At 40.4% G+C, this 25,866-nt stretch overlaps 1 protein-coding gene across 1 annotated transcript in view; it reads left to right on the top strand.

The window, feature by feature from the left end:
• The window catches only part of LOC129372664 (receptor-type tyrosine-protein phosphatase T-like), a 292,638-nt gene that overhangs the window by 112,968 nt on the left and 153,804 nt on the right, over positions 1 to 25,866 (top strand). The window contains 3 exon segments of the mRNA XM_055050081.1: positions 15,748 to 15,863; positions 16,905 to 17,085; positions 24,332 to 24,441. Of these exon segments, the coding sequence (XP_054906056.1) occupies positions 15,748 to 15,863; positions 16,905 to 17,085; positions 24,332 to 24,441 (407 nt within the window).

Here is a 25,866-nt window from a genome sequence, read left to right on the forward strand (position 1 = left end):
CCGCAAACGGCAACTGCTATCACAACTTGAGATTGACGAGATACACACAAATGCTACGGCAAAAGGGAGGAACCCGGATGTCAGGACTGTGGGACTTAACTACAAGTCCCCACCCAGTGAGGGGATACACGGCCCCAATGAGCGAAACAGAGCTGAACGAGACAGCTGCTGACCTGAGAGAGAGAATCATGACCCGAATGACAACCAGGCCTCCTCGGCGCCAATTACAAGGGCTGAGTGAAGTACCATCAGAAAGTCTCATTGAGAATGTGAATGCAGCATTGAGAACGATCCCTACCAACACCATAACAGAAACCAATGAGCTGATCTACAACTCAGCATCAGTGATCCTTGAGATACTTGGCTATAAGAGCAACCATGAGACCCAATACCCACCATGGAAAAGACGGTTAGAGGCTAAAATCAAGGTAACAAGGAGGGAAGTGAGCCAACTGTCAGAGCTCCACAAGGGTACAATGAAAAGACCAGTACCCAGAAAGTACAGTCAGATGCCCATACCTGAAGCACTTGAAACTGCCAAACAGAGGCTCCAAGCCTTGTCCAGCCGCCTAAAGAGATACACAAGGGAGAATGAATCCAGAAGGATTAACCGGCTCTTCTCCACTCAACCAGCTAAGGTGTACTCTCAATGGCAGGGTAATAACAACAGAGCAGACCCACCAAGGCTGGAGACTGAACAATACTGGAAAGGCATATGGGAAAGGGAGGCGTCCCACAACAGCAATGCACAGTGGCTGATCTCTCTACGAGAGGACCACAGCAACCTCCCTGAGCAAGCCCCGGTAACCATCACTGCGACAGATGTTCAAGAAAGAGTCTCAGGCATGAAAAACTGGACAGCACCAGGCCTGACATGATCCATGCCTACTGGCTAAAGAAACTCAGTGCTCTCCATGAGCGACTGGCAGCCCAAATGAACCAGCTGCTACAAAGTGGGACTCACCCTGAATGGTTAACTGAAGGACAGACAATCCTAATCCAGAAGGATCCATCAAAGGGTCCAGTCCCACCCAACTACCGACCAATAACCTGCCTCTCCACAACCTGGAAGCTCATGTCAGGCATCATAGCGGCCAAGATAAGCAAACACATGGATAAACACATGAGCACGGCACAGAAGGGTATCGGTGTAAATACCAGAGGAGCCAAACACCAACTCCTCGTAGACCGCACAGTTGCCCGAGACTGCAAAACCCGACACACCAACCTGTGCATGGCTTGGATCGATTACAAGAAAGCCTATGACTCAATGCCGCACAGTTGGATCATTGAATGCCTAGAGATGTATAACATCAACAGGATTCTGAGAGCCTTCATTGCAAACTCGATGAAGCTGTGGAAAACCACCCTTGAAGCCAACTGCAAACCACTTGCACAAGTGTCCATCAAATGTGGCATATACCAAGGAGATGCTCTGTCCCCGCTACTGTTCTGCATAGGCCTGAACCCCCTCAGCCAAATTATCAACAAGACTGGCTACGGATACCGACTCAAAAATAGGGCCAACATCAGTCACCTCCTCTACATGGATGACATCAAGCTGTACGCCAAGAGTGAGCGAGACATCGACTCACTGATCCACACCACAAGGATCTACAGCACTGACATTGGGATGTCATTCGGACTAGAGAAGTGTGGTCGGCTGATCACAAAGAGGGGGAAGGTGATCCGCACAGAAGGAGTCTCACTCCGACAAGGAACAATAGCAGACATAGAGGACAGTTACAAGTACCTAGGTATACCACAAGCAAATGGCAACCTCGATGAGGCCACAAGGAAAGGAGCCACAGCTAAATACCTCCAACGAATAAGGCAAGTCCTGAGAAGCCAGCTCAAAGGCAAGAACAAAATCCGTGCGATAAACAGCTATGCCTTGCCAGTAATCAGATACCCTGCTGGAATAATTAGCTGGCCAAAGGAGGAGATAAAAGCCACAGATATTAAGACTAGAAAGCTACTAACCATGCATGGAGGGTTCCATCCCAAATCCAGCACCCTGAGACTGTACACGAGCCGCAAGGACGGAGGCAGAGGACTAGTGAGTGTGAGAACCACTGTCCAGGACGAAACAACTAAGATCCATAAATACATCAGGGACAAAGCCTCAACAGACAATGTGCTCAGTGAATGTCTCAGACAAAGGGAACGGAGGTTGAGGTGCCAGAGATACCATCATGGGAGGACAAGCCCCTACATGGGATGTACCACCAGCAAATAACCCAAGTGGCTGATATCAGTAAATCCTACCAATGGCTGGAAAAAGCTGGACTCAAGGACAGCACAGAGGCCCTCATCCTGGCCGCCCAGGAACAGGCCCTAAACACCAGAGCAATAGAGGCCCAGATCTACCACACCAGACAAGACCCAAGTGTAGGTTGTGCAAGGAGGCCCCTGAGACAGTCCAGCACATCATAGCAGGGTGCAAGATACTGGCAGGGAAAGCGTACATGGAGCGACATAACCAAGTGGCAGGCATAGTGTACAGAAACATCTGTGCAGAATATGGACTGGAAACCCCGAGATCAAAGTGGGAAACACCCCCAAAGGTGGTGGAGAACGCCAGAGCTAAGATCCTGTGGGACTTCCAGATCCAGACAGACAAAATGGTAATGGCGAACCAACCAGACATTGTCGTAGTGGATAAACATCAGAGGAAAGCCGTTGTGGTAGATGTAGCAATACCAAGTGATTGCAACATCAGGAAAAAGGAGCACGAGAAACTGGAGAAATACCAGGGCCTCAGGGAAGAACTGGAGAGGGCCTGGAAGGTGAAGACCACATGGTGCCTGTGGTCATCGGGGCCCTCGGGGCAGTAACCCCCAAACTGGAGCAGTGGCTACAACAGATCCCAGGAACAACATCAGACATCTCAGTCCAGAAATGTGCAGTCCTTGGCACAGCCAAGATACTGCACAGAACCCTCAATCTCCCAGGCCTCTGGTAGAGGACCCGAGCTCAGAGGATAAGAACCACCCGCGGTGGGTGAGAAGGGAATTTTTATACATACACACACACACACACACACGCACACACGAATGCTAACAGATTTATTTTAGAGGAATCAATTAACCTAACAGTCATTCTTTTGGACTTTGGGAGGAAGCCGGAGTACCCGGAGAGAACCCACACAAGCTTGGGGGGAACATGCAAACTTCGTGCAGAAAGACTCAGCACGAAGCCCTGGCGGTCAACCCGGAGAGTGTCTGATGACCTGGCGACAAATGGGATTAGAGTCTGATGGTCTGGGAACTCGAGGCCTCAAGTTCCCATGGCACCGCAGTCCTGCGGGCCGCAAACTCTCCTGCCAACATCTTCCGCCATCAGACCCTAAGTGTCAAGCTCCCTTGACATCGCAGTCCTTTTGTTGTAAAACTTTTCTGCCGCCAATAATCAAGCCTGAAGCAATTATCTGGACACTTTTTAAATTACAGTTCAGTCCAGTAGCTCAGAGTACCATTTTCGCTCATTTTCTGATATGTTTTGCAGATACCTCTGACCACACGTACGATTACTGATGGCTGGTCTGAAACCGACTGGCTGTCTTCGTGGGTTTCCTCTGTAGGTGGCTGCTGGTTCTGCTGTTCTACTCTATCTCCCTTCTTTTTGTTCTGCTTTATCTCTTCCAAGACATCTCCGGTATTTTGCAGCTTCAGGGCGGTGTTTTCCAGTTCAAAGGCGGTGTTCATTTCCTCTAAAGCACTGGTTATCTCTTCCAGGGTCTTGCTTTTCAACTCCAGGTTGGTGCTATATTTCATCAAGGCATCGATTTCCAGCTTCAGGGTGGAGTTTTCCTCCTCCAGGGAGCTTTTTTCCTCCTCTAAAGTGGTGATTTTCTGCCCCCGGTCGGTGACTGCATGCATGAGGATGGCTTTTCATTTCCTCCAAGGCTGTGGATTTCCTCTTCAAGATGGTTTTATTCTTCTCCGAGATGGTTATTTTCTTCTCCAGGGTGGTGCTTCTCATCTTCAGGGTGGAGTTTTCCTTTTCCAGGGAGCTTTTTTCCTCCTCTAAAGCGGTGATTTTCTGTCCCTGGGCAGTGACTTCCTGTTTGAGGATAGCATTTATTTGCTCCAAGGCCGTGGTTTTCCTCTCCAAGGTGGTTCTTTTCTTCTCCAGAGTGGTGCTTTTCAGCGTCAGGGCATTATTTTCCTCCTCTAAGGCGGTCTTTCCCTTATTCAGGGCGGTGTTTTCATGCTTAAGGTTGGTATTTATATGCGCCAAGGCGGTGTTTGTCTGCTCCAAGATGGCACTTTTCTGCTCCAGAGTGGTGTTTTGACCTTCAGAGTGGTGTTTTTCTCTTTCAAGGCATTAATTTCTAGCTCAAGGGTGGTGTTTATTTCCGCCAAGGTTGTGTTTTCTGCTCCAAGACGTCACTTTTCTGCTCCAGAGCTGCGCTCATCTCAGAGTGGTGTTTTCCTCTTTCAAGACAGTGTTTATTTGCTCCAAGATGTCACTTTCTGCTCCAGAGCGGTGTTTTCACTTCAGAGAGGTGTTTTCCTTCCAATACAGTGTTTATTTGCTCCAAGGTCACTTTCTGCTCCAGAGCGTGTTTTTCACCTTCAGAGAGGTGTTTTCCTCTCAAGACAGTGTTTATTTGCTCCAATTCGTCACTTTCTGCTCCAGAGCGGTGTTTTCACCTTCAGAGTGGTGTTTTCCTCCTCCAAGGCAGTCTTTTCCTGCTCGAGGGTGGAGTTTATGTGCGCCAAGGCGGTGTTTGTCTGCTCCAAGACGTCTCTTTTCGCTTGAGGGCGGTGTTTTCCTCTTTCCAGATCATGTTTGTGTGATCATAGATGGTGATTTTCTCCTCCAAGGCTGTCTTTTCATGCTCCAAGTTTATGCTTCTCTCTTCCAAGGCGGTCTTTTTGTTCTCCAAGGCCGTCTTCTCGTTCTCCAAGGCGGTCTTTTCGTTCTTCAAGGCCGTCTTTTCATTCTCCAAGGCGGTCTTTTCTATCTTTTTCCTCTCCAAGGCGTCTTTTCGTTCTCCAAGACGGTCTTTTCCATCTCCAAGGCGGTCTTTTCTATCTCCAAGGCGGTCTTTTCTATCTCTAAGGCCATCTTTTCGCTCTTCAAGGTGGTCTTTTCGTGCTCCAGAGTGGTGATATTTTTCTTTAAAGCTTCGTTTGCCTCCAGCTGTTCTTTTAATTCCCTGTCTTTCTCGCGAAGCAGAGTGTCTACTTCAAATGCAGCTTTTTTCGCATTTAGAACTTGCGCGTTCAGCTCCTCATTTGCTTTAAGCAAAGACTTTCGGTCGATGGACATCATGCTCACTTTTTTCATAATTTCATTGAGCTGCTGCGTCTGTCTCGCTATGGTTTGTTGCATTTCTTTGTCTTTTAAATAAAAAGACTTGTTTTTCTTACTGGTCTTATTCATTTTTAATTCTTTCTCTCTAAAAAAATCTGAAAATTGATCAGAAAATGACTATTTGCTTGTCAGTGCGATGAGTACAATACTTGTGCTCTCTCTCCAACTGCTGCAATAGCTATGACCGTAGATTCAGAAGTGATACATTCTCATTCCAAAAAGGGTGCATCACTCTTTGTGACATCAAATTGCGTGATGTCACAAATTGATGTCACTACCTCAGAAGGACAACTAGAAAACTGCTGAAGTTTGAATAAAAAAAAACTTTACAGCTGAAGCTGATGGCCACTGGAGACAGTTCAGCTGGTAATATGTCACCAAGGCTGAAGTCCACACTTGGGAGACAGCGGCTCTTGAGGACAATGGACTGGCACGGCAGGGTGCGAGGACCAACGGTCAAATGGTGCCCGAAAACAGAAAAAGGGGAAATCTAGCTGATGCGTTGGTAGCCACCATTTCCAACTGTCTTTCTGGCCGGTGTCCATTCACTGGATAAGAAAGTGGATTTGTTGCATCTGAGGCTGAGGGTTTCTGCAGAGATGAAGGTCTGTGCCGTTCTTTGCCAAACGTAATCCCGGCTTAACAGCAACAAGGTATTCAGTTATTGTTACCTAGCAACTCAGTCATTCCTTGGTTACCTAGCAACAGCCCGTTGCGTCACTTGCGCAGCAGCAGTTTCTGGTTTGGATTCGACATTCAACGGGGAGCTGAATATCACAGTGTTTGCAGTAATTTTTCTGTTCACCATTGGAGAAAATTTATCAGAGATTGTCTGAACAGAAAACCTGGATCACAGAGCCGTTAGCGGTTGGGAGCCATTGGCTGCTAACGGTCTGATCTCACTGCCAGGACAAAGACAGCTGAAAGACAATCAAGATAAGTTTCTTTCTGACTTGAATATTTGAACACAACAAGAAGTCAGCAAGATTCTGGTTTGAGAACAGTGCCGGATGTTTGTTCTGTGATTGTTGCTGTAATTGGCAGCAACGGGGAGCGAGGGGATTCTGGAAAGAACCAACCGTTAAACTGGTGTCTCAATATGTAAAAAAATTTCCTTCTCACCCACCGCGGGTGGTTCTTATCCTCTGAGCTCGGGTCCTCTACCAGAGGCCTGGGAGCTTGAGGGTTCTGCGCAGTATCTTGGCTGTGCCAAAGACTGCACATTTCTGGACTGAGATGTCTGATGTTGTTCCTGGGATCTGTTGTAGCCACTGCTCCAGTTTGGGGGTTACTGCCCCGAGGGCCCCGATGACCACAGGCACCACTGTGGTCCTCACCTTCCAGGCCCTCTCCAGTTCTTCCTGAGGACTTGGTATTTCTCCAGTTTCTCCTTTTTCCTGATGTTGCAATCACTTGGTATTGCTACATCTACAAACGGCTTTCCTCTGTTGTTTATCCACTACGACAATGTCTGGTTGGTTCGCCATTACCATTTTGTCTGTCTGGATCTGGAAGTCCTACAGGATCTTAGCTCTGGCGTTCTCCACCACCTTTGGGGGTGTTCCCCACTTTGATCTCGGGGTTTCCAGTCCATATTCTGCACAGATGTTTCTGTACACTATGCCTGCCACTTGGTTATGTCGTTCCATGTACGCTTTCCCTGCCAGTATCTTCACCCTGTTGTTATGTGTTGGACTGTCTACTATCCGGGTTGGGCTTCCTTGCACAACCTACACCTTGGGTCTTGTCTGGTGTGGTAGATCTGGGCCTCTATTGCTCTGGTGTTTAGGGCCTGTTCCTGGGCGGCCAGGATGAGGGCCTCTGTGCTGTCCTTGAGTCCAGCTTTTTCCAGCCATTGGTAGGATTTACTGATATCAGCCACATCCCATGTAGGGGCTTGTCCTCCCATGATGGTATCTCTGGCACCTCAACCTCCGTTCCCTGTTGTCTGAGACATTCACTGAGCACATTGTCTGTTGAGGCTTTGTCCCTGATGTATTTATGGATCTTAGTTGTTTCGTCCTGGACAGTGGTTCTCACACTCACTAGTCCTCTGCCTCCTTCCTTGCGGCTCGTGTACAGTCTCAGGGTGCTGGATTTGGGATGGAACCCTCCATGCATGGTTAGTAGTTTTCTAGTCTTAATATCTGTGACTTTTATCTCCTCCTTTGGCCATCTAATTATTCCAGCAGGGTATCTGATTACTGGCAAGGCATAGCTGTTTATCGTACGGATTTTGTTCTTGCCATTGAGCTGGATTCTCAGGACTTGCCTTATTTGTTGGAGGTATTTAGCTGTGGCTCCTTTCCTTGTGACTTCATCGAGGTTGCTATTTGCTTGTGGTATACCTAGGTACTTGTAACCGTCCTCTATGTCTGCTATTGTTCCTTCTGGGAGTGAGACGCCATCTGTGCGGATGACCTTCCCCCTCTTTGTGACCAGCCAACCACACTTCTCCAGTCCGAATGACATCCCAATGTCCGGGTGTATCCCAAGTTAAATAGCCTTCACTTAAATAAAAGCCTTTTCATAACAAATAGTTATATAATGCATAAATAACAAATATATACAGAATAAATAAGGTTTAAAATAGTTTCAAATAAATAAATACGTAAAAAAGATAATTACACAGTGTAATTGATATTCATGTATGATATTTTGTTTGGTTTGAAACTGTGTGAAACATATTTATTTTGTCAGCGGTTAAAACGGTCAGGTGTGAGAAAACAAATCTCTTATTCTGAAGGGTCACATTGATGTGTAGTCCAGGTAACTGGCTCCAGCCAATCGGATTGCTGTATTCTCTGGCTTGGGGAAGAAGGGGAGAACGCGAGGCAGAACGAGAAAGAACGAAGAAGCGAAGAGTTGTGCTGAGTGAAGGGAGATAAGAGCAAACCGCCGATTGGTGACGCTACCAGCCGTTGGGAACTTTTCCTCATTTTTTGGAGGAGGAGCTTCTGAAATTCTTTTGTTGACTACGTTCAGAGTGTTTTCTACTGGTCTTGGTGAGTCAAAAACTGTATTTTATTTTTCTGTGAAGAATATTATTTGTAAAATTATTTTATTTAATTGAGGCGGAAAGTTGAAGCAGCGCATTTCCGTTGGTCTATGTTCAGAGCCGTTGAAGTAACGGATTAGCCGAATTGGCGAGTGTGTTGCTTTGTTCAGCACAGAGCAAAGTTGAAGGGACTTTTCTTTGTGCTTGTGGTTATTGAACCAGGCCTTTTTAAAGTCCTGCTGGAAGCTGGACCGGGAAAATCCAAACCGATTGCCGAATTGGATTCTGCTAACGAGAAACGAGATGGCGAGCCGTTAACCCAGGAGCACTGTAACTGTCGTCTAGCAGGAGCTACGCCCTCTGCTGGACACTTCGAATCATCCAGACTGGCATGATCTTGCCCATGTTTCCTGCTAAGGAAAAGCGGATTCAGAGAAAGGGAAATAACCCTTCAGGATCCTCATAGAGAAAGACTGGTCTGAAGCACAAGTTATTCAGTTGTTTTTACTGGATTTTTCTGTTGTGTTTTATTTTCTTTCTTCTTTTGAACTGCATTCACTATACATTGGTGGTGTGGAATGTAAAATTTTCTGTTGGGTCATAATTGAAACAAGAAACAGTTAAAATAGGAGATTAAAAAAAATCATAATTTCTTAAAAAGAACTAGATAACTAAAATAGATTTTAAAAGATTAAAATCAATTAGATTAACAGAATTTACTTGAACTTAAATAGAACTACGTATAACCTAGGTTTAAATAAATAGTGTCCTTTAAAACCTAACATTAGGTTTAAAAAATTCAAACAGGGATAAAATAAATTATTCTGGAAGAACAAGGAACTATTTTGAATTTGATTTTATGTTATTGTATGTCAATTGTTTGTAATTATATTGTTTACTTTCCTCTTTCTCAACAAATAATAAGCCGGCAGTTAAACTTACTTTTCCTTGTCTGTGGTCATTGCTATACTTACACATATTCCACTCCAGTAGCCGAACCTAGCATTGGTCCTATTTTTGTTGTTTTGACTGTAAACACATTGTGAGTGTTACACGTGCTGTACATCCTGGTGGTGTGGATCAGTGAGTCGATGTCTCGCTCACTCTTGGCATACAGCTTGATGTCATCCATGTAGAGTAGGTGACTGATATTGGCCCCATTTTTGAGTCGGTATCCGTAGCCAGTCTTGTTGATAATTTGGCTGAGGGGGTTCAGGCCTATGCAGAACAGTAGGAGGGACAGAGCGTCTCCTTGGTATATGCCACATTTGATGGACACTTTTGCAAGTGGTTTGCAGTGGCTTCAAGGGTGGTTTTCCACAGCCTCATCGAGTTTGCGATGAAGGCTCTCAGAGTCCTGTTGATGTTATACATCTCTAAGCATTAAATGATCCAACTAAATGTACTGTAGTTTATGCGGCATTGAGTCATAGGCTTTCTTGTAATCAATCCTAGACATGCACAGGTTTGTGTGTCGGGTTTTGCAGTGTGAGGAGTTGGTGTTTAAATATATATAATTCTTATTTACGAAAGCATAAAAGTAGAGAATTTAATATTTTTACCCAATCGGTGAAAAAACTCAGTCTTATCAGCCTCTATGCACATTGTTCAGCAAGAATATAGACTCTCCACTCATTTCCAAAGACAAAATTTTACATCTATCGCTTCGCATTAAAACACATTTTAACAAGGTAACTTTATAAGAGATCCAGGAAGAAGGAAATGTGGCTAACAAGTCATCTGCAGGTGCTGGATACGATGAGAAAAACCATCAAAAAAATATGGCAACAGCAACTTAACCGGAAGAAACTTAAATACGATGCAGGAAAAATAAAACATGAGTACAAAAGAAAAAATAAAAAGCACAATGTCCAATATGCAATGAGAAATAAAATTAAAGATGGAAAAGGCTTTCAGATTAAAAGAAAAATAACTGGGGAGCTACAAAGCAGAGGCCAAGGAGTGAAAAGAGGCAGAAAGATTGATTTCCGCTCGTCCTCTTCCCCTCATTCTCTTCTCACTGGAACAGCTCCCTAAAGTCTCTGGATTAATGGCTCCATTTCTGCTGCTCATTCATCAGATTCAGGAAAGCATCCCACAACACAATCCCTCACTAGGCCCTCTCCTGAACCAGATACCTACCTGCCGGAACATCCTGTAGGCTCTGAGGTGCTTTCAAAGACAGACAGAACAACTTTATGTCGGCTTCAGGTCAAACAACAGATTGTCTGTCAGAATATGTGATTGTTAGCCTTCATTGTGTTGATAACTGGTAGGTAATACTTAGAAAACTAAATCTAAACTAGCCGATTATACTCTAAAATAGACAGAAAATGTGATAAATCTGATCTAGGAACTCCTTCATCTTTAGCTTTAGCATGTAACACTGTCTCTAGGGGTAAACATTAAAACATGGATATGAAATAAAATGAATAGCTTTAAAGAAAAACTTGTGCATTTTAGTTGTGCAACCTGTTGGCATCCTGAAGCTTGTGTGAAAGTAACCTGTAATTCCAGCTGATTATTAAAAATGAGCTTTTATGCAAAAAAGATGTCATCAGGACATTTCTGGAAAAGTAACGTATAATTTTTAAACCACACCTGAAAGGTAAAGAGAACACACAATATTTCACATAAAATGCTGAGATGTCAGGCGAACTAAGTTAGAACTTTCAGAAAGTTTTGGGAATGCAAAACTTAGTTGTTTGGTTTAAAGTATGCTAAGTGTTTTCTTTAAATTACCTTGTATTTTTTCCAAAAAGTAACTTGTAAACTCAAGAAGAATATTCTGGACTAGACATAACCAGCCTCCTCCTGCCATTTCCAGAAAAAAATGGTAAAGGTGAATATAAATATTGGTTGTTAATATTTGCACAGTTTTATTTATTGATCCGATGCTATTTGTGAAAAATGACTAATATCGGCCGATGTTTTGCTCCAGCAGCAACACTCGGCCGTTGATCATGTGACTTGTGGTCACAATAAGCAGTAAATTAATGACGCTTATGTTAAATTCAAACTCACTCAATAATTTCCATTTTCATTATTTTTGTTTTTCTCTTTTCTCTCTCACCACCAACAACTGACGGACAAAAGTTTCCAGTCTTGTGCTTCGGTCTCAACTTCGAAGGACAATTTTGTCTACAGAGATTTTTTAATTGATTTAATTCTTTTGTTTGCTCCTTTATTTATTTATTTATTTTGGATATTTAAAATGTCAAGTTCAAGTTTTAAATATTCATTCGGATAAAAAAAAAAAAAAAAAATCATAACATCAAAACTTTTTATTTATTTAAAAAAAGTCTTCATTGCAGGCATCCCATCTTAAAGCCCAGATTAGTTTGATGAATATCCCAGGAAAATATTACTAAAATGATAAATTGAAATAATATTGAAACATAATTGTTTATCATTTGTTATCATTATAGGCCTTGACATGTGTGTAAAAATTGTTTCCATTACAGTTTTGCTTGATAAGCCAATTTTGAAACGGGCAAAAAAAAAAAAAAAAAATCATAACATCAAAACTTTTTATTTATTTTTTATTTTTTCTGAAATGTCAAATTGCCCAGTTACATGGTCAAAGGAAACACAACTACTTAGAGAAAAAAATCTCCATGTCTTTTTTTGTAAACCTTTGGTTGCAAATGTACTGTAGTTTATAGCAGGAGTTTTCGTCCAGTGATTTGGTTTCTGTGGTTTGTTTTCATTGTGGCTCTTTTGTGCTTCAGGTATTGATGATGGTGAAGAGAAAGGGGTGTTGTAATCTCGCTGCTGCATGCCTCACTGTCTCACTGTGCTGTAGCTGTGCCATCTACTCTGGCCTTTCACAGCTTGTGAAAGCTAACATGCCAACCCTTGACCGTTCCTGATTAATGAGGCCAGCAGCCACTGTTGGGACCATATCCCTGTGAGCCATATTGTTCTTCCTCCATGCATACATATTTTATCCCATCTGTCAGTTGGCATGTTCTCACTCCAAACCCAGCCTCTCCTTTCTTATTATTGATTATTAAGTCTTGTTTTAGACACCTAATGATCCTATATTTCTCAGCACGTTCGTCTGTCATTCTGTTGATCTCGACAAATGTTAGAGGTTCAGCCAGGTCCAGAGTGGGTGTGAAGAAACGACTGAATGGATGCGGAAAGGAATAATTAATGTGGCGTGAGGAAGGAGTGGAGCAGGAAATGAATGATATAGAAAATCTGGCATTTGTCATGACCAAGGTCATCTGGGGAGGTCTCATCACTGTAACGATGTAAACAAAGTTATAATTCAAACTTAAGCTCTCCTGCTCTCCATATCACTCCATCTGTCTGCAACTGGTTGTTTTCTCAGCAAACATTTTAGAATCGGTTCTCAGATGACCTTCGATTTAGCAGAAAATGAGATGGAGAAACTTCAATCCCCCTGACACTGGAGGGAGATGGCTCTATTTAAACAAACACTTAGAAATGATTCAAACTTTGTTTTTAATCTGGTGATTAACTCTGCTAAAGCTTCTTCCATCTCCGATTAGTGAGGGTTCATGTTGGCATTAGTTAGATTTACTAAAAGATTAGGATTCTTCAAAACCAAACTAAGCTACAGGATTAAATAAATGTCTATATGCTGTTGTTGGTTTTATCCCAGAACTCAGCAAATTTATGATGTAGTAACCTCGGTTGAAGCTGTTCTTTAAATCAACGGCCAGATAAGCTTTGATGTATCGCAGTTTTTTTGTGAAAACCTGTTTCTATTCACTCCATGACTCAGTGATGGGGGATTATGTCTCTGTAATTGAGGAATTTTATTGTGTGTGTGTGTGTTTCAACAAAGCAACAGCTTGTTGGAGACATTTTACTGTAATGTCATGTTGTGACACTTGGTAGCTCCTGTTCCTGAGAAAAGTAGGAAGTTTTGTTTGGGTGTGAGGTTGTCCAGATTAATTGAATACTATTCTGACATTTGTCTCAATCACTGTTAAATGTCAAGCTGGAGGTAGAAATGGATTGTGAGTCTGTAAAACCAGAATTGGTTGCCAATAAACAATTTCAATTGAGTTATTGGACTTTCTCAAACAAAAAGTTTCACAGGAACAAAAGAGCTACTTATTGGAAGCTTTGTTTAGGAAGCTTGTCTTTGGTCACCAAAAGACCTGCAGCAGATGGTAACCTCCCCATACTGTAACAAAACCCTCAGAAATGATCCAAAAAACTAAGCACCCGATTAAACAAAAAGAGAAATAACATGCAAAGGAGCAGACCAGCTGCTCTCTAAGATATTTAATACCAGCCATGCAAAGGAAGAACATGAGCTCAGGTAAACATTTTCCAGACCTCTGGAGTTAAACTGATGGAAATAAAAGCACAAGACTGGATGTATGTGAACACAACCAGCAGAAACATTCAGCTCAGATGGTCTTGGCTTATCCAGGATCCCGTTGTCTAATCTTTGTCTTATTTGGCTCAACTGACATCGTATTAAGTAGCTTGGGGGAATAATCTTTTCAAGCACTCGACTGCATTCATAAATGCTATTAGTGATACGGGTTGGATTCATTGCAAAAAGTTCCCATTGATCAATCCAGTATTTAATTAAAAACAAAAATGCAATGAGAAGTTTGTCAAATATGCTTGTATTAGTTCAGTTTACATTTCAACCCGACACTCTGAAGATTTTCTGACCACATTTAGATGTTTTTGCATCTCTTGTCCACAAGTTTTGGTGAAAAACTAAAATTAAAATAAAAAAAATCCCCAAGTGCTGATAAAAAAACTTTTTGTTTGTGAATCAATGTGAAGATCCAGAGAAGGATTTATTGGCTGGGTTGTGAGTTGTTTATCCAACATATCAACCAAGGTCCGCTTTACGGCCAGGAATCATTTCTACTGCACGTTTTTTTGGGGGGTGTGAAGAGGGAGATCCACCTCCACCATTAATAAAATGTTAATTTTCCTTCATAAAGTACAGCTAGTACAGCCTCTAAATTATGCAGTGACCTGCTTTGGTTGCCGTCGTTAGCTGATAGGAGCTAATTAGGCACACAGGAAGATGAGTTTCAACAAGCTCGTTAGAGGAGAGTCAGTTGTGGTTAGAGAAAGCAGCGGATGAGGGGCCAACATATGGCTGGGACAGTGCATGGAGGGTGTGTGCGTGTGAGTGGGTGTATGCGTGTGTATGGGTGTGTGGGCGTGGGTGTGTGTGTGAGTGGAAGTAGGACAGGTTGACTGTTGCAGCCAGAGTCAAAACTACTCAAAAAATCCAATTCTATTTATTATTTTATGAAACATGAAAATATTTGAGTGAAGGTTGTTTTTTAGATGCCATCATACCAGTTTGTCCAACATTTCAACCACAGCAGTTTTAAAGGTCTGACTTTGGTTCGAGGTGATCTCATATTTCTGAGATTTTAAAGTTTGGGATCTAAATGTAGCTGCAGACAAGATACGGAAACTGGCAGTGCAGTTTTCCGTTTCTAACTCCAGACCAGTCAAACTTTTCTTTAACCCTTAAATGGATCTGATTAATATTTCTGCTGATTTGGATATATATTTCTCTTTCTAAGTTTTTCTATGGAACTGGGAAGATTTTCAATAATTTTTTCTGTTTTGTGCCAAAAACCGTCTGACAGCAAACTGTGACGCTAATAATTTGTAAAGAGGAAAAAACAAAGAAGAACATTATCTGTGGCATTTCTAATAAAATCCTAAATCCAGGAAAGACCTCAGTTTTTGGTCCTTGTGGGGTCTGTCCTGTTTACACTGCGGCGCCCCCTGGTGATCGGATATCTCTGGATTGGTTGACTTCCTGTTTTATTTTGTTGTTCTTGTTTCGTTTCCTGTCTGTCACACCTGCTCATGATGAAGTCGTTGGTTTCCTCATTATGCTCTTGTTTTCTGCTCAGTGCCTCCAGTTCTGCAGTTCTGGATGTTTTACATTGAGACTTTCTGTTTTTGCCAGTGAATCAATTTAATCTACATTTTGAGAAATACCATCCCACTTCTTCTTCTTCTTCTTTTTTTTTGTTTGGTTGTGTCTTTACGCCATTGAACATGTTAGAAAAAAATGCATGTATTTCTGAGTGCAGTTTTCTATTTTGATTTTTTTTTTTCTTTGTTCTGGCAATCTAAAATGTGCATTTTTTTTATTGATAGCTTCCTCAGTTTAACAATCTTACTCTAAAGCTTCCTAAATGATATCTTACATTCTTAAGGAATGTAAGATAGAAATGTAAGATTCTTAAGGAATGTAAGATATCATTTACATTAAGTGAATTAACATTAAGTTAATTTGCAGACATTTAATCCATCAGATTCAGCCACTGATTAGGGATTAGCCGCTTGTTTCAGACTGCAGCCAGATTAAGCGAGTCCAGGACTCAGTGGATCGATTCCTGCTCTGATCCGACTGCTGACTGTTTCTCCGTCTGCTGTCACTTCAGATCCCGTCCACGGACCCCAGAACGTCAATGTGGTGGACGTCCGCGCCCGCCAGCTGACCATCCAGTGGGAAACGTTTGGATATGCCGTGACGCGATGCCACAGCTACAATCTGACTGTAAGCAGCGTCACAATACAATACAATCACTATTCTCCACCAATAAAGTATTTTGGGCCAAAGAAAAGATTTTCTACCAACTTGCTTTAAGCATGTGTCAAAAATTAATTCAATCTTACTGAAATTTTTAGTTGAATAGAAAAGAAAAAACTTTATCTTCCCTCGATGGCAAAACAAAGAGCAACATATTGTACATTAATGACAAATTTACATAATACTATGCAATTATTAAAAATGGGATACTCTGACATAAAGAAATGTGCAACTAATTAGTGATGGAGACAAAGTCCAGCAGCTGCTGGGAGGATGAATCTCTGATCTGTTTCTCCAAATATTTCCCTTTTGAACAGCCGGCTTTCTTATAATGTTTTAAATACGATTGATCAAAAGTTTTTTTTTTTTTTTTTTTTTACGTTCTGCAATTTTCTTTGTAATCTGATTGGTTAATCTGCATACATCTCAACTGAACTATCATCCTTGCTGATAAAGTTTTTACTCTTTCCCACAGAGTTTGATGAGCAAAATAATTGAGCATTATATATGCTATACACATATAATACATCTAAATATTAGTACATTTTTTTCATATTCAAGCTTTTATTTCCAATTTCATGTAAAATATATCACATATAAGACATTTTTCAACTTACTTTTGAATTATGCCAAATATAACAGTTCAACCAAGAGAAAAGACCAACTAGTTGTTTTCTAAAGGGCGGTTAGCTGAAAGTTTGACATTTTTTTAGATTTTCTTTCTCTCTTTTTGCCCTTAGCTTACTTATTAACCAACTTTTAAGCACATGCTGGAGACTGCCTTCATGTCAATAAAAAGGGACAGAAAATGAGTCAGAAAAAAAAAGCTGCACACCTGGAGAGAACGGCTTAAGAAAGTCTGACTGCTAATAAATGTATTTTAATATATTTTTCTAGACAGAGTTGTTTAACCTTTAATTTATACTTTCTCTGATCTTGTATTCCAGCTGGAATCGTTTCAGTCAGCCTGAAGTGATCTAAACATTTTATTTTTCATATTTTTTGCAGGTTCAGTACCAGTATGTGTTCAATCAGCAAGAGTTTGCAGCTGAGGAGTTGATCCAGACGTCGTCTCATTACACGCTGAGGGGACTGAGGCCCTTCGTCACGGTCAGGCTGCGCCTCGTTCTGGCCAACCCCGAGGGCAGCAAAGAGAGCGAGGAGATCGTCAAACAGACGGAGGAGGACGGTGGGCAACAATAAATGCTTTTGACACGTGTGGCATCAAACTTCATAATACTCTATTGATCCAGAATATAAGCAGGTTAGTTGAGTCTCGAGGCATTTCAGCAGCTCGGTATGCGATCAGGCTCTCCCTGGAGAAACCCTCCGGCTCCCCAAAAAATGAGTCATTATAAACACCTTGCAACAGCCGTCGGCGGTTAGTTGAAAATAAACAGCTGAACCAGCCGCCTACCTGCTCCGAACGCAGACTGCTCGAACAGGAGGGACAGGATGAGAGATGTCGCTGTCTAACCCACACTGGGTGTCTGACAGGCGGGTTTTGCTCACCTGCAGACATAAAAGCAAAAAGTGCTTCTATGTTCTGCGGAGACCATAGAAAAAACGGAAAATGCTTCCAGCAGTTAGGGGCTTTTAACTCCAATCTGAACAACCTGCATTTTTTTAAGGAATGTAGAGCGCAGACAGACACAGCAAGGAAGCTTGTTTACAAGTTTACTAATTATTGATGCAGGTCATCTATCAGCTGACTGATAGATCAGTCAGCTGATCTATCTACACCTCTCGAACTTTTCACATACTGTCATGTTTTAAATATGTTTGGCATTTAAAGTGGTGTAGATAGAAAGGGAGTACATTTTTGTCAAAAAAAGTATACATTTCTGAGGTTGAAAAATTTAAAATTTGATGGGAAAAAAAAATCTGAAATTTGTGGTTCAATCTAAAAAAATTCTAGATTTGTTTTGTAGTTTGAGTTTTAAAAGTAAAAAAATAATCCAAGAAAACACAAAATTGTTTTAGATTAGATTTTCAAATTAAGGTAAAATTTCAGAAATTTCCAGAAAAAAGCTTTTCACTTTTCAAACTTTGAAATGTATTTATAGAAATCAGATTAATCTTAAAATTTCAGAATTTTTTTCTAGCATTTTTTTTGTTTTTCAAACTCAGAAATTTCTTTTTTTTTTCTAGAAAATTTCTGAGATCAATCAAAAGGTTGTTGAATTAACTTTTTTTTCAATGGCCAGGTAATCTGTTAGCAACTTAAAAGAAAAAGAGAAGCTACTCGCGACTTTTTGTGCCATTTTGTGACGCAGATGTCTGACTTTATGTTGTCATAAAATATTGTCGTAACATTGTGAAAATCTCTGCCTTTTACTTAATACTGTTTGGACATTTGGAACATCTACATTTTGTCTTTTACATTAGTGAAATAAAATTTTGTGGCCACATATTTTATCTTCTTAAACCACAATGGTCCAAACACTCAGCCATAGATACGAGTCCAGATGCAGCCGTCTTCGTTTTAACCGTTTATTCACATGTTCACCTCTCAGACGACATCTGGAGCTTCTAAAGTAGCAGAAGTTTCACACTGATGCCTGCAACCTTCACAAATTGCACTAATCAACATTTCTGTTTATACTGCTGCGCCCCTCGGCAGGACAACTTACAAGCATAAATTATTAGCGCCCTGAGTGTATGCGTTGTCCAGCAATTCAGAAAATATCAGAACAGACTTTTTAAGCCTCCTGCTTTCTGTCCAGAGGGCCTCATGCTGCACTGAACTGAATGCAAGCGCCTCCACCACTGCTAATAATTCATTTATGTCTTACATTTCTCCCAGCACCCTGCCTGTGATAAACTGGAATAGCGTAGCCTCTGATACGCAGGGCTGCCTGTTCTTTAGCTCATCTTGTAGCTAATATGTTTTGAATTTAGCTTCTGGGGAACATCAGCTCTCAGCCTGAACGTTGAACCTTCATCAGCTGAGCACGCACAAACTGCATGTTCCCGAAAAGTGAAGCAAACACATCTGTGTAGAGGAAATAGCTTTAAGGGGTTAAAAAAAAGATAATTGTTTTGTTCTTAATTGCTTTTTGTTTAACCGCCGTTAATCTCCTGGCTGTAGCTCAGTAATTACGGAACAGAAGAGCAATTGTTCATACGGAGGCTAATTATTGTTTGTACGGTAATGGCTCCTGCAAATGAATCGGCTTCCATCTCTCTCACACAGATATACATATTTATGCACATAAATAAAGAATTTTTCTATTACTTTCCAGTCTAGCTGATTTCATAGAAATTATCTTTAACCCGTGTTTAGAGTCTAAATGAAGGATTTGCAAATAAGAAATGAATTATTGTTTTTTTCTTTCCCATGACTCATTGTCCTTAGATTATAATACTAATAACTGCCTTTCAGGTTTTAATTAAGACTTAATATTTTTTCTCTTCATGTAGATTCACCTTCACAGTCACAAGTTTACATACTCTGCTTTCAATAGTTTTATTTAAATTAGACATTTAATTGTTTTTAAATGGAAATTATTGTTTCCAAAATGTTGTTTGAATGAGAACTTTGAATTTATTGCCACATTGACTGAAATATTCATTGCCACTAATGAACGAAATAGTAGTTTGTAGTTTGAATGCCACTTCAAACTACAGAAGAGGATCACTTAAAAAAACAGTGAAATTTGACTTTTGATCTCAGAAAATTCAATTCAAAATTCTGAAGAGAAAAATCTGAATTGTGACTTTTTTTCAGAGTTTTATCTTTTTTTTTTCTTTTTAAGTAATGCCAGGACGTTTAAGGTGTTTTCAACAGAGCGCTGATAATCTGTTTCTACAGTTTGGCTGCGGATGAAGCAGGAATCAATATGGTTGTAAGAGAAGCATCTAAACTTACTGGGCTGGAAATCCCCAGCAGTAAAGACTTGTAAAACATCCGCCTTCTTTACACTAATCTGAAGGTGATCAAACATCCTTCCCGCCCTGCTAACACAAGGTTGGAGAGTTTAGTGTCCAGAACCGCCCAGTTCTAAAGCAGCTCATATCCTCCAGCTCATCTCTACATCCCTCATTAGCTACTCTGCTCCCAAACTTGCGTTCAAAGCTTCATCTTTTTGTCATTGTGACCAAACGGCTGTGAAAATCTAAATAATTAACTCTTTTTTTGCATTGAATGTTTGTCCTTTCTATTAGAGATGGTTTTTGCTTCCTAGTCCTTTGATTTTGTCCTGGTCCAATGCTTCAAAAATATGTAAAAAAATAAAAGAGTAAAGTAACAGAACCAGGATGTAACATTTTTACCTACTTTATTTATCATGTAAGAGAACACTGAGGCTGTGTGAGTATTTGTTGGTAAAGAAATAATATTTTTAGATGTTAAAGCTTTGGTTGTTTATCTGTAGATATCCAATATCATGCTCAAATACCTCTAAATAACAAAAAGCAGATATTAAATACACTGATCTCAAATCTTTGACTTTATGCCCTCATATATCACTACTGAAGTACTGAAACATGATCTTCTCCCATAATGACTGACAGTTTATAATCCTTTTATCATAGAAGGTCAAGATCAGACTAGTAGAACAAAAACAATTACTTTGGTTAGAAATGTTTTTGTCATAAACTCCTGCCATTAAGGCTTAAGAACCTGTAGTTGTCATATTATCAGTTTTTTAGTGTCTTTGCCATATGATGATGTTTGTTCATTATTTTTTCTCAGAGGATTAACCTTTGATTATTGTGGCATCTTGAACCACATGAATTACAAATACTATTGGATCGATATGTTAAAATGTCAAATGTTAAAACATAAAAAAAAAAAACATAACTCACTGTATGGTAGAAATCAGCATAAAAAATACTTGCTTATTTATGCTGCTGGGTCTTTAAAGTATAGAAATGAACATGGCTGAAGTTAGCACTTTAGCATTAGCTTCTGCTAGAATTAAGAGCTAAGAAGGAATAAACCCTGTAACGGATTTGGACAAAAGAGAAAACAGATTCATTACTTGCCAGTAATGACACTTTGAGTTCAGCTCAGGATAGAAGAAAGGATTTAGAGAAAATACCAAAACAAAGGAGAAAATCACACATAGAAAACAGAGCTGCCAGCATAATGAAGCAGACGATTCAATGTGTGGCACGATGGAAGTTAATCAAGTTATGATTAATGTGTTACAGCTGCTGTTATCTTTTCAATGAAGACTGTTTTTCTCCGTCTCTGCCTCCGAGGAGCAAAGGAACACACACGTTCACACAAAACGTGTGAACGTGTGTGTTCCTTACATACTCTGCTTTCAATAGTTAAGATGGAGCCAGAGCCGTTCAGACTCACAGGTGTCCAGGGCGGCTCAGGCTGCACACAAACACCAGATATTCGCCGACATTAAGACAGACATTGTTTCAGAGAAGATAAGAGCGAGCACAGGCGTCAGACACACGCTCCAATGATAAGGTGTTGAATGAAATAGCAGTTTGTAATTGCATTTCTTTGTTAGGGTAATTTGATGCACTCCATGGGCTGGGCCCTTAATCAACACCTTGGAATTACTTATCAAAATCTTCTGACAGTTTCCTTAAATGTTTGTGTATTCATGTGCACATCGCCCACATCTGACTCAGAGCGCTTTACTTTTCTATTCTGTGTTTTTATGATTTAAAAAAATAATAAATTTTATGATGTGCAACCAAATGCGGACATCTGAGCATCATGGAAAAGTTTTCTAATGTCATAAGGAACATTGAGATTGTCTTGTTTGGCTCTGCCTGGCGTGTATTTTTCCTACGGCGGAGTCCATCTTGACTTCCCTGATCAGCTCGAGTAAGCAGATGTTGGGTAGAAATATGAACTATGTGATCGACTGCTGTCCTGTTGTAAATAATATTTTAGTGATCAAGTACTCTATAGAATATTTTTACAATTATTCGAGGAATCGGATCTCACTCACTCACCGTTCGCTCCAAAACAGTGACGACGCCACAAAATGTCAAATGTCTCTCAAATGTCAGAGCAAATAGTGTCTATGCCAAACAGATGTTCTTTTTCCAAGCCGGCCTCTTCTTACCAAAACAGCTGCTGACATGATCGAATAACCAGAGGACATAAATATCTCTTGTACTCTAAAACTTTTTCTCGTGATTCCTCTGAAAATTTGTTTTTAGCTTCCTATGAAGCAGCTCAGAAACATGCAAGGTCATCTCTCTGTTCTCATAAAACACTTGTCTCTTTTGTAATGAGTTTGCAGTTTGTAATGGTTGATAAAACAGGAGGAGATTTTACTGCAACTGCTTCCTCCAACTCTGGACGACCAGGAAAACGTGAAACCTCATTTAAAAATTGCATAACCCTTAGTTCAGCTCATCCCAGCATAATTCAAAAACATATTTATGCCTATTTTCATGTTTTTCCCAAGAAAGCTTAAAATGTGTTGTTTTCTAATTTTAGTACAAAAACACTCTAGGATTTGAGTTTGTTGGTCATTTCCACTGTTTTATCACTTCCTGTATGAACTTAAGTTCTTGGTTTCATAGAAATATCTTTGAATTAGAATCCATTATGGGATCAGAGTCTGAAACTATCAAACTGGTTGTCCAAATTAAAAATTTTGGCGCGCAGCTTTAAACCATAAACCAGAGTTCTCCATAAAGTGTTTGAAAGAAATTAGACACAAATTAAACCTTGTTTATATTGCTTAATAACCTTTATGCAAAGAGACTCTTAAGTTTTCAACACCTCAAATGAACAGAAAAGCCATACATTTTAGTTTATGGATCATATTGACCTATCAAAATCTGTTTGATTAAAGCACCTTTTAACTTCCTGTTTAATAAACACACATCATTTTTACCTACATTTTTTTAAGTCTTTCTTTCTGTCTTGTCTTTGTTAATGTTTGGAGTTTCTAACTTTTATTTGCTGCTTTTTGTTGATGTTTGAAATGATGTGCTTGGAAAGCAGTGTGCATGAAATAGGCTTTTCTTTCCAAACATTAACTACATGGAAGACTCTCATTTAGCTAAACTGAAAATGTTTTTTGTTGTTGATTAAATATCATAAAGTAGAAATCAGAAATTCACAGACACAATGAACACGATGATCAGCCTTTTGACCAGCCTATCGTAAAAACCTGCACATTTAATCCCCGCTTTGCAGTTCAGTGATTAACATTAGAAGGGCTCAAAAATGAGACGCAACCTTTTTTCACTTCAGCCTGAGTAGCACCTTAAGCAGAAAAAAACAAGTCTTTTCTTCCTCCTGGCAACATTTCATACAGTTCACGCCTGTCAGTGTGTTTTTGTCTCAGTTTATGGGTGTAGTTTTGGTTGTGCATGTTTAACATGCTGTTACTTCTCCCAGACAAGGTGTCTGACACTCCCCTCCTCGTCTATTCACTTTGGTAGAGTGAAATATTTTGTTTTCCTGAAAAGACATAAACCTGTACACTCCATGCTCTCTTACGAGGTAGCGTTTGCTGTGTTACAGCGTTGAACCTGCTGCCCTTAAATTGTTTTGGACGGCTAACGATGTAAACTCACTGAGCTGGATGTTAAGAAAACAAAAAGCTTTGAGTAATTGAAATAAAAACACAAAAGTGAACGTTTCAATCTGATTAGTCATTTGAATTGAATCTGTAATTGACTTGGTAATTTCACACATTTTTTTTATTTGCTTTTTTCCTTAAGCAAATGCAAAATTGTTTCCCAGTGGTGAGTCAAAAATCCGCCTGCAGTTTGTGGAAATCAGCGTGCCGGCTGTCTTTTTGTCTCAGCAGTCGTTCCATTATTCTGTCTGCAGGGTTACCTCAGGATTATTTCCTGCATGCCCTCATTGCAGCCTGCCTGTCTTCCTTTAGCTTTACTTTTTACAAATAATAGCTGGGCTCGTACTGAACGTATCCCAACATCTGCCACATTTCATCAAAAACCCTATTAAGAACAAACGTTCTCAACTTTTCTCTTAGATTTAATCAGAAAGTTACAAATTTCACCAAAAGATGGTTTTCATCCCGAAGACTTTGAGAACAGCATTTTTAAAATGCAGCCAGTAATCCAAAAACCTAAAATGTAGTAATGTAATACTAAGGAAATGTCCTTACACATGACATTTCTGTTGTTGTGGAATAAAAAGAAGCAATAATCTGCAGGGGTTTGAGACGAGTTATATTCAGCAATGAAATCGCCAATCTGCATCGGCGATGACACCGAAGCTCGAAACGAAAGAAAACAAGTTTCACTATATTTCAATGAAGTTTTTTTATGGAACAGAATTGATCTGCTAACTGTTGTGAATTGAAGGTACCAGAAATCTTCAGTCTGGCAAAGTGTTAAGAGGGACAACATTCACACACAAGTTCACAGTTACAACAACGGCAAGATACCCTGGCTGCAGCTATCTGTGAAAGTTTATGAAATACGGTAAAATACAAAAGGAATGGAAAATAAAATGATTTATTTTGCAGTGCCCGGGTCTGTGCCGATGGAGTCGCTGCAGAATACGCCATACGAAGAGAAGATCTTCATGCAGTGGAAAGCTCCCAATGAGACCAACGGGGTCATCACTCTGTATGAGGTAAGCTAATCAGTTTGAATGAATTCTGGGAGATTTTAAATGTGACCTATTAAGGTTCCTTGAACAAGTTAAAATAAGTTTGAGGGTGAACAAAACATGTTCATTATAATTTTTTGGACAAAATCAGTCTTAGGCCACACACCCCAAACTCAACATTTACACTCTTATGTAAAAATGGCTGCAAAAAGATTATGCAACCGTACATCTTTCAAAAGCAGAAGTAGAGCCTCCTGCACAATCAAGAATGCAGCAAGAGGTTTATGGATGATGAGCCAATAAGAACACTTCTCCAGCAGCCATTGTACAGCGTATACAACGGGAAAACCAGTTGAGCAAGCTGAGCTGCTGGAGCTCAGCTTGGGTTGGGATTCGCTGAGGTTGCTAGGTGAAGAGCATTGGTTGTAATTTTTGCAGACACCAAAAAACAGTAACTTAACGGCATATTGCCAAAATATGGCTGGGTGTGTTTTTTTATTTGTAATTTTGCTGCATCGGGTTGCAGTTCTGCACACCTCTGCCTGTGGAGGGAGATGGAAGACGCTTTCAAAGCTCATCCTGAACCACAGACTGATGTGTCAGACATATTCTCTTCACATGAACATGTGAAACCACCCTGTCAGCTGGGACAGACACAGGCTTAGAAACCGGAGCTGTGCTGTGAAAGCAAAGTCATTGTGAGTTCATGATTCATCAAATGTAAAATGCATTCAATAGATGGGAAAATTCAAGCGTAAGTTTTAAGTTTAAAGTTTTAAACGTTGAGAGATTGTTTAAGGTCTTAAGAGTGTGAGTTTGAGTGTGTGAGGATGACTCTGGTGAATTCCTAAGAATAGTTGTAGGGTGTTTATTCAGGTTGAACTTGAGTTTAACCCCCTACCTAATGAATTATTGACCGGCTCTCCTCTGTCTGCTTGTGATATCACTGCATCAAGAACCTGCCTCTTCAAGACTTAGAGAAGCTGCTGTGTGTGGTCAGAGATGCATCGCTCCAGTGTGCCCTCCAAGCAACCAGACTTCCTCTGATTTTTTAAAGTGGTCCTAATCAATACTTCTCAGGTCTTTCTGAAGAACATTAAAAGTTTGTCTTTCAGCCGTTTGACGTCTTCTTACTAATTTTCTTAAAATGTCAGGTATAAAATATCTGGATGGAATCAGTTGAGTCTGATATTTATTAGATTTAGAACTGCATATGCATAAACACATGACATATTGGCATTAACATTGTATTATATAAACTTTGTTTTTAATTTTAAGTAGCAGTGAAAACTGCCAGTCTCTCGTTTTAGAGTTCCTCAGGAGTTTCCTGGTGTAGTTGCAGCTGAATATTCAACGACTCTTTTCAAACAGAAATAGTTGAGTTCATTGGCGTTGGTTTAGTTCCAGGCACTGACACAGCGGCGCTCATAAAATATCAGTAGAGCCGAC

This window comes from Poeciliopsis prolifica, unplaced genomic scaffold, assembly GCF_027474105.1.
Source record: "Poeciliopsis prolifica strain line A6 unplaced genomic scaffold, Auburn_PproV2 SCAFFOLD030, whole genome shotgun sequence".
In the NCBI taxonomy this organism is placed as follows: Eukaryota; Metazoa; Chordata; class Actinopteri; order Cyprinodontiformes; family Poeciliidae; genus Poeciliopsis; species Poeciliopsis prolifica.